At 40.0% G+C, this 15,327-nt stretch overlaps 1 protein-coding gene across 5 annotated transcripts in view; it reads right to left on the reverse strand.

The window, feature by feature from the left end:
• The window catches only part of IWS1 (interacts with SUPT6H, CTD assembly factor 1), a 41,530-nt gene extending 34,196 nt beyond the window's left edge, over positions 1-7,334 (reverse strand). For 2 of the 5 annotated variants that reach the window (XM_047871387.1, XM_047871386.1), the window contains exons 1-2: positions 7,032-7,333; positions 4,878-4,996 (exon numbers count right to left, since the gene is read on the reverse strand). In XM_047871387.1, coding sequence (XP_047727343.1) covers positions 4,878-4,996; positions 7,032-7,065 — 153 coding nt within the window. In that variant the 5' untranslated portion in view covers positions 7,066-7,333. Of the gene's footprint in view, positions 1-4,877; positions 4,997-7,031 lie in introns of all 5 variants that reach the window. The other 3 variants (XR_007154847.1, XM_047871385.1, XM_047871384.1) reach the window with 3 other exon arrangements.
• Between the last annotated feature and the right edge of the window lie 7,993 nt (positions 7,335-15,327).

The following is a 15,327-nucleotide window of genomic DNA, read 5'->3' on the forward strand; positions in this document are numbered from 1 at the left end:
AGGTTCAGTGAGCAAGTGGAATGGGGAGATAAAAGAATACAAACTTTCAGCTATAAGATGAATAAGATCTGGGGATCTAACATGTAACACGGTGACTGTAACTGAGGACTCCATCCTGTTACTGAAATCTGCTATTGTAGAACTTAAATGTACTCACCAAAATAAATATGTGAATGACAAATATGTTAAAAAAGACATGACTACAGAAAAAACACAGTAAAATGGCAGACTCCAACTCCCTTAAAAACATTAGATTGTAAACGGATTAAACAAGCCAATCAAAAGATAGAAACTGGATTTAAAAAAAGATCCAACTACATGTTGTCTACAGGAGACACACTGTAGAATCAAAGACAGATTGTACATTCTTCTCAAGTGCACATGAAACATTCTCCAGGACAAACCATACACCAGGCCACGAAACAAACCTCAATGAATTTAAAAAGATAGATATTATTATACAGAGTAGCTCTCATACCACGATGCAATCAGAGTAGGAAAAATGGTAGCAATCTGAATATGAAAATAAAACAATTCCACTTACCAAGAATTAAAGAGAATAACACACTTAGGAATAAATTTTAAAAAGAAACACAACATTTGTACACTGAAAATTACAATGCAGTGTCAAAAGAAACTGAAATTTAAAACACCCTATATTCATGGATCTACACTGTCAAGATGACAACACTACCCAAAACCATCAACTCAATGCAATCCCTAATAGGACCCCAGCTCCCTTCCCTGCAGAAATTGACAAGCTGATTCTAAAATACATATGTAATGGGAAGCCTGGGTGGCTCAGTCGGTTAAGTGTCCAACTTAGGCCCAGGTCATGATCTAACAGTTCCGTTGGTTCAAGCCCCACGTTGGGCTCTGTGCTGACAGCTTAGAGCCTGGAGCTTGCTTCAGATTTGGTGTTTCCCTCTCTCTCTCTCTCTCAAAAATAAACATTAATAAAAAAATTTTTTTTAAATAAAATACATATGTAATTGCAAGGGACCCAGAAGAGATAAAATGTTAGAAAAGAACAAAGTAGCATTCACACTCCTTGATTTCAAAACTTACTCAAGGTACTATGGTATTGGTGTAAGTACAGACACAGATATGAATGAATTAGAACTGGAGATCCAGAAATAAACCCTTACATCCATGGCCAACTGATTTTTTTTTTTAATGTTTATTTGAGAGAGAGAGAGAGAGAGAGAGAGACAGAGACAGAGACAGAGAGAGAGAGAGAGAGAGAGAGCGCGCCTGAGTGGAGGTGGGGCAGAAGGAGAGGGAGACACAGAATTGCAAGCAGGCTACAGGCTCCAAGCTGCAAGCACAAGCCCCACATGGGGCTCAAACTCACAAACCACGAGATCATGACCTGAGCCGAAGTCGGACGCTTAACCAACTGAGCCACCCAGGAGCCCCTATAGCCAACTGATTTTTGACAAGGGCACCAAGACCATTCAATGAGGAAAGAAAATTCTCTTCAACAAATAGTGCTGAGACAACTAGACATCCACATACAAAAGAATGGAACCTGACCCTTACCTCATAGAATATACAAAAATTAACTCAAAATCAACCAAAGGTCTGTAAGAGCTAAAGTTATAAAACTCTTAAAACATAGGGGTAAATCTTCATGACCTTGGATTTGGCAAAGAATGTTTAGACATGCCACTAAAAACACAAGCAATACAAGGAAAAAAACCCCATAAATTGAACTTCATTAAAATAAGAAACTTTTGTGTGTGAAAGCACACTAAAGTGAAAAGGTAACTCATGTAACAGGAAAAAATATGTGCATATCAGTCACCTAATAAGGGACTGTATCCATACTATTTAAAGAACTCTTACAGCTCAATAAGAAGAAAAATTGCTCAACTAAAAAATGAATGAGGGATCTGAATGGACATTTCTCCAAGAAGATCCACCTACATAGACACTGAACATCATTACTCTTCAGAGAAATGCAAATTAAAACCACAATGAGATAATACTGCATATCCACTAAGATGTCTATTACCAAGGAGTCAGGTAATAACAAGAGTTGGTAAGGATAGAGAAATCAGAACCTTCATACACTACTGGTGGGAATGTAAAATGGTTCAGCCAACCTGGAAAACAGCTTGAGGGGTTCTTCAACTGAGAATAAAATTACCATATGGCCCAGTAATTCCACTCCTAGGAACATACCCAAGAGAAATAACATATGTCTACACAAAAACTTCTACATAAATGTTTACAGAAGCACTTCACCTAATAGCCAAAAGGTAAAAACTTAAATGTCCACCAACTGACAAATGGATAAACAAATGTGGTTTATCTATATAAGGGAATGTTATCACAAAAAGTACCAATACATGCTACTATATATATATATATATATATATATATATATATATATGGATATGGTATATACATATACCCAACATATATGGTTTACAACAAACCTTGAAAATACCATGTTTAGTAAAAGAGCCAATCACAAAAGACTGCATATTATATATTTTCATTCATATGAAATGTCCAGAACAGGGAAGAATGGGGGCAGGGAGTGATAAGCAGGTAACAGCTATAGGGTTTCATTTTCAAGTGATAAAAATACTCTAAAATGGACTACGGTGATGGCTGCACTACTGTGAATATACTAAAGACCCTTGAAGTGCGTATTTTGAATGGGTGAACTGTATGGTATGTAAATTTATCTCAATAAGTGGTTTTTAAAAAAAGACAAGTGATAGTTTTCAAGATCCGAGGATGCAGAAAAAACCAAAATGAACAAAATACCAAGATTTTTAAAATAGGGTAAGTATTACTGATTTTTCCTTTATTTTTTTTTTAATGTTTATTTTTCAGAGAGAGAGCAAGAGAGGACAAGTGGGAGAGGGGCAGAGAGAAAAGAGAGGGACACAGAATCCAAAGCAGGCTCCAGGCTGAGCTGTCAGTGCAGAGCCTGATGCAGGGCTCAAACCCACGAACCATGAGATCATGACCTGAGCCAAAGTCGGGTGCTTAACCAGCTGAGCCACCCAGGAGCCCCCGATTTTTCCTTTTGCCTCAGGATCTTCTTTAAGCTTTAATATAGTTCCCAAATTTTTAACATGCATATTTATTTAGAATCCAGTTGATTACAAAAAAGTAGTTGAAGATGCTTAAAGGTAAGCCTACATTACACTTATAACTAAAGCACGAAGCCATGAGCCAATCTTCTCATGCTAGTTTCCAAAGTGGAAATCTTAATGAGAAGCTACACACTAAATAAACTGTAACAACGTTTACATTATCAAGTAGTTTCTACGTATCAATCAATACATTATTAGAATTTAGTCTAAATGCGTAGGAGCATACAAAAAACTGAGGGGCATCATAACCACTAAAAAACTAAACATAACTAAAAGATAAGCCTTTCTCCCAGTCCATTTAGCCTCTCATCTTGAGTGCCCCCTACTTACCCTGCCCCTCTGGCTCCTTGGTGTTCCTTGAAGACATCAAGCACATTCACACCTTAGAGTCTTTGCCTGGAATGGTGTGTGTGTGTGTGTGTGTGTGTGTGTGTGTGTGTGTGTGTTCCTCTACACAGCCATGTGGATATTCCTTTACCACCCTTCACGCCTTGATCTGAAAGTCACTTTCTTAATAAGGCTTACATGTACCTCCCTATTTAACAACAAAACCTGCCTTCTATTCTGGCACCCTTCACCTTGCTCTAACATTCTTCTTTCTCCACAGCACTTATCATCTCTTAACAAACTGCACATTTTTAAAAAATGAATACTGTTTAAAGTTTTTATTTTGAAAGAGAGAGAGCACACATGCACACACAAGGCGAGGGGCAGAGAGAGAATCCCAAGCAGGCTCTGCACTGTCAGCACGGAGCTTTGACATAGGGCACGATCCCATGAACCATGAGATCATGACCTGAGCCATAATCAAGAGTCAGATGCTTAACCAACTGAGCCACCCAGGTGCTCCCAAAATGAATACTGTTTAATGTCTTTCTCCCCCTACTGAAAAATATATCTAAGAAGAGAAGCATTTTGGTGATGATGAGACCTCATTTAGTCCCAGGTAGGTCAAAAGAGCCTGACACATAATGGGTGCTCAATAAATATTTGTTAGATATATAAATACACTAATGACATTATTAAAGGACAGAATCAATAATACAATCTCAAAACTGGACAATTTTCCATTCTTCTGTAATCAAGCAAAATATATGCCAAATGAACTCCTTAAAAAAAAAAATTTGGTCATCTTATCATTCCCATGAGTTTCAGTTTGTGTTTAACAAAAACTTATAACAAACTTATTGTAAACTGTCTCAACTTTATTAACACTGTATAGTCCAGACTGTATAACCAGGGAAGCAAATTAAATAGTTTTAAAAATAAGATCCAATACAACTCTGTATTATGCAAAAACAGCTTTTTAAATTATATTTGCTTGTCAAATGCATTCTATGCTGGAAAAGTTCAGATTGAGAAAGTCAAATCCCAATAGGTGATGAAAACCCCATTAATTTTCTATTTCAACTGGCATCTCTTCAGCTTGTAAATGCTCACTGCCCCCCTAAGACATCATTTTGGGAATGGGGAGGCCTAGTCAAATATCAAAGGCCCTGGCTCATTTTCTGAATCAATATGCACATTTGAAAACTGCCTAATATCTGAAAGTGGATCCAATCAGAAATTATTTCCCTGTGATTTCCTACCAAACCAGACTATCCCTGTTTATTTTTAAAGCAGTTCTCTATTAATTTAAAACCCTTTACTCCCAGGGTTTGAAGCCTATACCACGTGACAGGAGCTCTACAACTCCTAAATAAAACATGTCTCACAGAATGCAAGGGAAAAGCCTCCCCAAAGATGTTGTTTAGCCAATACCTCTGAATGACGTTCTACACTTCCAGTGTCTGATCCAGAGTGTTGCTCATTTACATCATCCTCAACGTCTGACCCTGAATCCCGTTCATCCTGTACTGGGGTAGCGCCACCATCATCTGCTTAAAAATAAAACAAAAACCCACTTAAGGTGTAAGATGGAGAACATCTACAACCGAAATGAACACAATGCATCAAGAGTAATGTAAGAGCAAAGGTTACCACTGACGAAGCATAACTAATGAGACTAATGTTGAGAACAAAGCAAAAGTATAATGCTTACATAAACACCATCAGAACGTGTATTGTGACGCATGTGGCAGCAGAAAATACGTCATAAAAGAAACGTGAGGCTGAAGAAACATCACTAAGGGCCAAATCAACAACCTCTAAATAACAGTGTGCTCTTTGACTATTTCAACTTTATGTTAAAAACTGACTCTATTCTCTCCACAGCCCTTACTTACCACCTTCTAATGTACTACACGACTTACCAAGTTATTTTGTTTAATGTGGGTCTTTCCTCACTTGAATGAAAGGGCCAAAAGAGCAAGGATTTTGGTTCACTGCTGAATCCCTGGAGCCCAGAACACTGCCTGGTACAGTACAGTAAATATTTATTTATGAATGAAGAGCACAAGGAACTCCAGTACAGAAACAGTATAAACTCCTTAAAGTAACGCATACACTGTGCTATTGCAAAATGGTAAAAATGAGTTGCTACCTACCTTTACCCAATACTTTAAAAACAAAGTAAAATTGTATTGTGAGAGGGATTTAGGGCTGTTGGAGAATATGGGAAGACTCGGTTAGAAGTTTAATAAAAATAAACAAAACTTTAAAAATGAAACAGTCAACTACAGGAAAACCAAAAAAGTATAAGAATGAAATCACTATCGTACTAATGAGCTACTCTACTTGGCTAAGGAGTAAAGAATATTTACAGTCAAATTACAAACAATAATTCTGAAATGTAACGAACAATTAGGCTACACTAGTGAGAGTGTGGGGAAGAGGGCACATAAGAGGCTAAAATCCTGTCCTAGCACAATAAGAAATCATTATGGAATACCTAAAAATGATGCAACAAGAAAGAGCACAAGTTAAGAATATGGAGATAAGTATTTTTTAAAGTATGAAAAATCAGGGAACTGTTAATTTTTTTCAAGTCTTCTATAGCACTTAGTTCATATACATGTATTACACGTACTTCCTTACTTGAAAAATAATTTAAAAGTAATTTAGAACGAACTGAAAACACCAGGCAAACATTTTAGGCAAAACAGCAGTGCATGCCTGGAAAGGCGTTTGTAGTCCTACTACTATTCGCTATCATACGTATGGAATCGAAGCGAACTCGAAACAGAAAAGAGATTATTAACATTTGGATATTCAGGCACTCCTGAGAGAGAATACCTAATGGAACCTGGATGCAAAGTGAAAGGAAACATAACGTTCTTCCCCACTAGATAACTCCTTATTTGTCTTTCGATCTCCGGTGCCTAGCACAGTGTTAGCAAAGGGGGTGCCCAGTGTTTACCGAATAAACAGGACGAGGAAGGAGATCAAACTTAAGTGAGGACAAAGAGGAAAGATCTCAAGTGAAGTAAAGGCACAAAATCACCAGTGAGTGCCAGTCGTACACGCCTGACCCTAAAATACTTATACAACTCAAACAAAGGTCTTACGTTTTCCTTACTTGGAAACCAATGTTGCAAGCGAGATTAAGCTAGCCCTAACTCCAAGTGAGAAGTCTAGGAAAGATCCCGCACCCCCCAACGAACCGCTCCCTTCAATTCTCGCAAGACGCTCGCAACTCCCGAAAAAAAGAAAAAAAAATCCCCTAACAGGAGAGACCTTCCCTAGGATAGGCACACAGAAGCGGTTTTTGTATGAAAGTAGCTTCCCAGTTTCAGCAAAAACCTTCGCCGATTCAGAAGACGGCTCTCCGTCTAGAATCCCCTCTCCAAGGTTCTAACTTCGGGGTCGCAGCAGACCGACGGCCTCTTTGAGCTTCACCTCACTGTCCTCGGAGGGCTCCGTCGGGGAGGGAACCTCTCCAGAGCCTCCCTCCCCTACCCCACGGGGGTGAGAGATCAAGCCCCGCGGAATAACCACTTCGACCCCCCAGCCCTGTCCCCCAAGTCCCTGCCCCACCTGACTGGTCGCCGCTGTAATATTCCGAATCCATGGCAGGCGGGCTCTCGGCGGGGAGTGTCCGCGCCCCGCGCCGCCCCCGTCACCTCCTTCCTGGCGGTGTGAACCCCAATGGCGCGGCCCAGTGCTCAGAGGCTCCCGCTCGACTAGAGGGTTTCGAGGATGAGGAGAATAAAACCGCAGCAGCAGCAGTCGCAAACACTAAAAGCCGCGACACAAGAGGCCGCACCCGGCAGGCCAGCAGGCGTGCGGTTCGGCGATCTACTTCCCAGAAACACCTCTGGGGCCAAAATGGCGTCTGCCCACGACCCTCAAAGGGATGCAGCGCGCAGGCGTCGTCCCCTGCCATCTGGCCAATGAAAAGACGCAACGGTAATGACGCACAGCGTGGCCGGAAAGGAGACTCCTGGGTAAATTGAGCGGGCGCACTGGCTTCAGTTAAATACCTTCCTTTAGAGGGATCGGGTCTGTCCCCCGCTGAGATGTTATGTTACTTTATTGGTTCTCTTTTCGCGCGCCTTGGTTCAGGATCTTCTGAGTTACGCTTTTGGAAAATGAAGACACGCTACAATTACATCTGCATCCTACGGCCAAATAATCAGGGTTCCCGTCATGCAGCGAGGCGCTTGATTCCCGCCCTTAGTACGGGAAGGAAGTGGCACATTGCTTTCTGGGACTTGTAGTTCAAAGCCCAGGGAGCGCTGGTGCGTTACTAACTGGCGTGATTGAAAGGGCCGACTTGCAAGGCATCTTTTTTTTTCCTTTCTTGTATCTTTAACGACTCAGTTTCCGTCTTAAGAAGCCATTTGGTCAACAATAGGAAGTACAAGTTTTTGCTTCCAGATAGGTCCCCTGATAAAAGACATTGTTAAACTTTACTTGAGTCCCATGCCCTTGGTGAATAGCAATGGTTAAGAAACTTCCTGACTTATCAGTTATCTCGCAACCGCTTACTGTGAAGAACCACTCTTCTGCCTATGACCTAGATAAAACTCACGCTCCACTCTTTCCTGACCCTTTGTTCACCTTTGACAAGGCCAGGTAAAGACCTCCCCTTTTGTCTGAGCCTGCTCATAAGGTCAGACTCAGACCCCGCAACTTCCTGTTCTCTGTTTCATGAATATTTTGCTGAGATTAGAATTCTGCCCTCCCCCCTGAAACTACCTAGACACAGAAATAAGCACTTTTCTGTTCACCTGACTGGAACTTCTGCTTGTAAATCAATCTCAAGTATACATCATCCCACTTTTCTTCCTATGAAAATCTAAGGCAGAAACAACCTGTGTAGACATTGTGATTTTCATATCTGGAGTGCTCTCCCTATCACAATCTGAATAAAATCCAGAATGTTCCTGCCTTTTGATTAGAAGAGGGCCAGTACAGGTAAGCAAAGATTCCCCAGAAGGTGTAGACCTGCATACATTGGATCTTTTGTTAGCAAAGCATACATCTTAGACTGGATTTCTAGGTATGCCTAGCTTGTTGTAAGGCCTCATGTGGTGCCCTGGAAAGTCCGTCTCCTACCCTGGGCTTGAGAGATGTGGATTCTCCCATGCCAGCTCTGCTATAAGTGCTCAAAGTACTCTTACTCACGACACATTCCTGCTTTGATAATCCTTGAACCCTTTGTTAGCCAGTAAGAGGATGCTAGCAGAACCCAGTTCTAGGCTCCAGAAATGGACATGGAAAGGGAAGGAAGAGAGAGGGGTGGTTTCTCCCTAGAAATTCTTATTTTCTTGTAAGAGTTCATCCCTTTCCCTGGGTAATAGAAACAGCTTTGAAATCTAAGTCTGCCCCCAACTGTGGGAATGACATTTTCTCAGGCTTTTATGAGAATCAGAATAAGAAATTAACAAAGGTATAAGGTATAAGATTAAACCAAAGGTATAAGATTAAAATATTAACTTTCCTTTCTTTGATAGAGGAGACCCCAGAATCTAGGCTCTCTTTGGAAGAGAGCAGGTGAGAATGGGTGAGATTGTACCTGTGTAAATAAAGCAAGATGATTAGGAAGTTTCAGTGGAAGGGAACCCAATGCAAATCCTGCTGTAAAGAGCTTATAATTTCACTGGAGGGACAAGACCAACAGCCATTAAACTGATTGGACTAAACAATGCAATTGCAGGAGAATAATTAGTGAATTTTATTTATTTTTATATTAAATATAATTTATTTTCAAATTGGTTTCCATACAGCACCCAGTGCTCATCCCAACAGGTGCCCTCCTCAGTGCCCATCACCCACTTTCCCCTTTCCCCCACCCCCCATCAACCCTCACTTTGTTCTCAGTATTTAAGAGTCTCTTATGGTTTGCCTCCCTCCCTCTCTGTAACTTTTTTTCCCCCTCCCCCCCCCCCCCCGCCGCCGCCCCTGGTCTTCTGTTAAGTTTCTCAGGATCCACATATGAGTGAAAGCATATGGTGTCTGTCTTTCTCTGCCTGACTTATTTCACTTAGCATAATACCCTCCAGCTCCATCCACGTTGCTGCAAATGGCCAGATTTCATTCTTTCTCATTGCCAAATGAGAATAATTACTGAATTTTGACATAAAGATTCTATCTGCCCCAGTGGTTTGGAGAGAGACAGAAGCTGACTGAACGTGCAGCAATGTGCTGAGACCCAGAAGGCTACAAAGAAGTATCAGATCTAGTTTTTGTACTCAGGAAGCCAATACCGTAGTTAGTGAGACAGGACAAACCTTTTGAACTAAATAAACAGAGGTTTAGTTAAAGCTGTGTGCTTGTCAATGTAAACACAGGTCCAGGAGAGTTTCCCAGAGCCTTTTCACCAGCTGGCTGTCCCTTAGGGCCCCCTGATAGAGAAATGCTAGAGCAACACAGATGTGCCTTTCTGAGTTTTGGCTGCCTTGCCTTTTAAGGGCTGGTGTTTCTCCAATCCCCAGGCCCCACTCCAGCCCCATCATGGTTGGTCTATGCTGGGGGGGGGGGGGGGGGCGGGGGAGATGCACCCAAAAGGGAGGCTGTTTCTCCCACAAAAGAAACTAAGGACAGAGAAGAGATGAAGGGAGGAAGGGCTTGCAGCAGTCCACTCTTTTCCTTGGATGATAACCTAGAGACACTAAGTACATGCAAGATTTATTTGGTCAGGCTTTTGAGACAACTGTAACTTGCCACACGTTTCCGGGAGTGAGGTTACACCATATATGAAGTGGCTTGACACTGGCAAAGCTGCGACCCGGGGCTCAGAGATCTGGGTTCTGGGCCAAGCTCTGGGCTTATTGTGCTTGCTGAGCCCCCTTTGAGTCTCAGTTTCCTCGTGTGTCAGATGAGAGTGTTGAATCAGAAGATTTCAAGGCCCCTTAGTTTTATCGTTCTATGTCAGAGAAGCCAGGTCTCCACGTCTGACCATCCTCCTTGCGCTTGAGCCGCTAGGGGGCCCCCACTAATGCAAAAACCAATGGAATGAGTACATCCTAAGCCTCCACACCTGGCCCTGTGGTCCTTCTCTCACATTCCAGCCTCGCAACTCACCGGACACACCTAAGGTTTGTCCCGCCCCTTTGTTTGTAATACTGAAAACAGAGACTCATCTCAAGAAACAAGAAAAATCCCAAATACAAAACCTAACAGCACACCTAAAGGAAATAGAAGCAGAACAGCAAAGACAGCCTAAATCCAGCAGAAGAGAAATAATAAAGATCAGAGCAGAAATAAACAATATAGAATCTAAAAAAACTGTAGAGCAGATCAACGAAACCAAGAGTTGGGTTTTTGAAAAAATAAACAAATTGATAAACCTCTAGCCAGGTTTCTCAAAAAGAAAAGGGAGATGACCCAAATAGATAAAATCATGAATGAAAATGGAATTATTACAACCAATCCCTCAGAGATACAAGCAATTATCAGGGAATACTATGAAAAATTATATGCCAACAAACTGGACAACCTGGAAGAAATGGACAAATTCCTAAACACCCACACACTTCCAAAACTCAATCAGGAGGAAATAGAAAGCTTGAACAGACCCATAACCAGCGAAGAAATTGAATCAGTCATCAAAAATCTTCCAACAAATAAGAGTCCAGGACCAGATGGCTTCCCAGGGGAGTTCTACCAGACATTTAAACCAGAGATGATACCTATCCTTCTCAAGCTATTCCAAAAAATAGAAAGGGAAGGAAAACTGAAGCCAGTATTACTTTGATTCCTAAACCAGACAGAGACCCAGTAAAAAAAGAGAACTACAGGCCAATATCCCTGATGAATATGGATGCAAAAATTCTCAATAATATACTAGCAAATCGAATTCAACAGCATATAAAAAGAATTATTCACCATGATCAAGTGGGATTCATTCCTGGGATGCAGGGCTGGTTCAACATTCGCAAATCAATCAATGTGATACATCACATTAATAAAAGAAAAGATAAGAACCATATGATCCTGTCAATCGATGCAGAAAAGGCCTTTGACAAAATTCAGCAACCTTTCTTAATAAAAACCCTCGAGCAAGTCGGGATAGAAGGAACATACTTAAAGATCATAAAAGTCATTTATGAAAAACCCACAGCTAACATCATCCTCAATGGGAAAAAACTGAGAGCTTTTTCCCTGAGATCAGGAACACGACAGGGATGTCCACTCTCACCGCTGTTGTTTAACATAGTGTTGGAAGTTCTAGCATCAGCAATCAGACAACAAAAGGAAATCAAAGGCATCAAAATTGGCAAAGATGAAGTCAAGCTTTCACTTTTTGCAGATGACATGATATTATACATGGAAAATCTGATAGACTCCACCAGAAGTCTGCTAGAACTGATACATGAATTCAGCAAAGTTGCAGGATACAAAATCAATGTACAGAAATCAGTTGCATTCTTATACACTAATAATGAAGCAACAGAAAGACAAATAAAGAAACTGATCCCATTCACAACTGCACCAAGAAGCATAAAATACCTAGGAATAAATCTAACCAAAGATGTAAAAGATCTGTATGCTGAAAACTATAGAAAGCTTATGAAGGAAATTGAAGAAGATATAAAGAAATGGAAAAACATTCCATGCTCATGGATTGGAAGAATAAATACTGTCAAAATGTCAATACTACCCAAAGCTATCTCCACATTCAATGCAATCCCAATCAAAATTGCACCAGCATTCTTCTCAAAACTAGAACAAGCAATCCTAAAATTCATATGGAACCACAAAAGGCCCTGAATAGCCAAAGTAATTTTGAAGAAGAAGACCAAAGCAGGAGGCATCACAATCCCAGACTTTAACCTCTACTACAAAGCTGTAATCATCAAGACAGCATGGTATTGGCACAAAAACAGACACATAGACCAATGGAATAGAATAGAAACCCCAGAACTAGACCCACAAACGTATGGCCAACTCATCTTTGACAAAGCAGGAAAGAACATCCAATGGAAAAAAGACAGTCTCTTTAACAAATGGTGCTGGGAGAACTGGACAGCAACATGCAGAAGATTGAAACTAGACCACTTTCTCACACCATTCACAAAAATAAACTCAAAATGGATAAAAGACCTGAATGTGAGACAGGAAACCATCAAAACCCTAGAGGAGAAAGCAGGAAAAGACCTCTCTGACTTCAGCCGTAGCAATTTCTTACTTGACACATCCCCAAAGGCAAGGGAATTAAAAGCAAAAATGAACTACTGGTACCTTATGAAGATAAAAAGCTTCTGCACAGCAAAGGAAACAACCAACAAAACTAAAAGGCAACCAACGGAATGGGAAAAGATATTCGCAAATGACATATCGGACAAAGGGCTAGTATCCAAAATCTACAAAGAGCTCAACAAACTCCACACCCGAAAAACAAATAACCCAGTGAAGAAATGGGCAGAAAACATGAATAGACACTTCTCTAAAGAAGACATCCGGATGACCAACAGGCACATGAAAAGATGTTCAACGTCGCTCCTCATCACGGAAATACAAATCAAAACCACACTCAGATATCACCTCATGCCAGTCAGAGTGGCCAAAATGAACAAATCAGGAGACTATAGATGCTGGAGAGGATGTGGAGAAACGGGAACCCTCTTGCACTGTTGGTGGGAATGCAAATTGGTGCAGCCACTCTGGAAAACAGTGTGGAGGTTCCTCAAAAAATTAAAAATAGACCTACCCTATGACCCAGCAATAGCACTGCTAGGAATTTACCCAAGGGATACAGGAGTACTGATGCATAGGGGCACTTGTACCCCAATGTTTATAGCAGCACTCTCAACAATAGCCAAATTATGGAAAGAGCCTAAATGTCCATCAACTGATGAATGGATAAAGAAATTGTGGTTTATATACACAATGGAATACTAGTTGGCAATGAGAAAGAATGAAATATGGCCCTTTGTAGCAACATGGATGGAACTGGAGAGTGTTATGTATGCTAAGTGAAATAAGCCATACAGAGAAAGACAGATACCATATGGTTTCACTCTTATGTGGATCCTGAGAAACTTAACAGAAACAGAAAAAAAAAAAAAAAAAGAGGTTAGAGTGGGAGAGAGCCAAAGCATAAGAGACTGTTAAAAACTGAGAACAAACTGAGGGTTGATGGGGGGTGGGAGGGAGGGGAGGGTGGGTGATGGGTATTGAGGAGGGCACCTTTTGGGATGAGCACTGGGTGTTGTATGGAAACCAATTTGACAATAAACTTCATATATTGGAAAAAAATAAAAAAATTAAAATTAAAATTAAAAAATTAAAAAAAAAAGAAAACAGAGACTCACTTGAAAGTTCATTAATAGCGGATAATGAATCACTAAACACCAGTACCATGGCTTACCACATGGCCACTAATATAATTGAAGTGAATCTTTAGCTCTCACGTGGATATCCACATTATGTTAAGTAAAAAAATACTCATAAAATGCTATAAATGGTATAACTTTATTTATGTGGACAACTAAAAAGCAAACAAAAACCCAACCTAACAATTCCTTAGTAAATATGAACAGAAAATGACTTTCCAACAAAGATTGAAAGGCCAAAAGCCATAAAAAAATGGAAACATTTGACTATATTAAAATAAAAACTTAAAAGAAGTTTAATTTAATAAATTTAAATTTAATAAAGTTAAATTTAATAAAAATTAAAATGTGCACATGGCAAAAACAACACACCATTAGCCCAATCAAAATATAAATGATTAAGAAAAGAATTTTTTTTTTCAACTCATATTAGAGACCAAGGGCTAATCTCCCTAAGAGATTATAGGAGAAATCAATAGGAAGACTAATAATAGACAAATGGGTAAATAATGACAATTCACAGAAGATTAGTGGCTCTAAGATACATGAAAAGATATTCACCCTAAAATAAGATAAAAGCAAAATAAGATAAAAGCAAATAAAGCATATTGAGATATTATTTTTTACTTCTCAGATTACAAAAATCTGATTAACATTCTATTGATGAGACCGTAGAGAAAGAGGCCCTTTCATCAGGTGCTGTGGGAGTATATTTGTACAGCCCTCTACAGAAGGCAGTTTGGAAATGTTTATAAAAATTACAAATGCATATGCCTCAGCAAATGTATCCTACAAATATACTTAACCATGTACAAGTTACATATCTACAAAAATTGCAGCACTACTTGCAAAATTTTGGAGATAACCTAAATATCCAAAAAGGAACGATCACAAAATTATGATATACTTATACAATGGAATATTATGTAGCTATAACAAAAAATGAGGAAACTCCCTTATGTACTGCTATAAAAAATTTTCTAAACTGGATTCAGTGAAAAAAATGCAAAATGCAGAACAGTGAATCCCATCTTTTGTGACAAAGGGAGGATAGCATATGTTTGTTGTCGCTTCTAAGTATATTTTAAAAATTTGAAAATTCTAGGGGCGCCTGGGTGGCGCAGTCGGTTAAGCGTCCGACTTCAGCCAGGTCACGATCTCGCGGTCCGTGAGTTCGAGCCCCGCATCGGGCTCTGGGCTGATGGCTCAGAGCCTGGAGCCTGTTTCCGATTCTGTGTCTCCCTCTCTCTCTGCCCCTCCCCCGTTCATGCTCTGTCTCTCTCTGTCCCAAAAATAAATAAACGTTGAAAAAAAAAATTAAAAAAAAAAATTTGAAAATTCTATAAGAAACAATGTACCAGTTGTCTGTCGGGGGGCCAGGAAAGAGGATGGGAAAAGGCTAAGTTTTTTATAACACATAATGCTTAGTTTTGGTCCATGTGATAACTTCTAGTTGATTCTATTTAATTTTGTCATGTCATATCAAATGATACAGCCCACTCATAGGTTACAGCCCATAATTTGAAAGCTAGAAGTTCCAGTCCTCACTT

This window comes from Prionailurus viverrinus, chromosome C1, assembly GCF_022837055.1.
Source record: "Prionailurus viverrinus isolate Anna chromosome C1, UM_Priviv_1.0, whole genome shotgun sequence".
In the NCBI taxonomy this organism is placed as follows: Eukaryota; Metazoa; Chordata; class Mammalia; order Carnivora; family Felidae; genus Prionailurus; species Prionailurus viverrinus.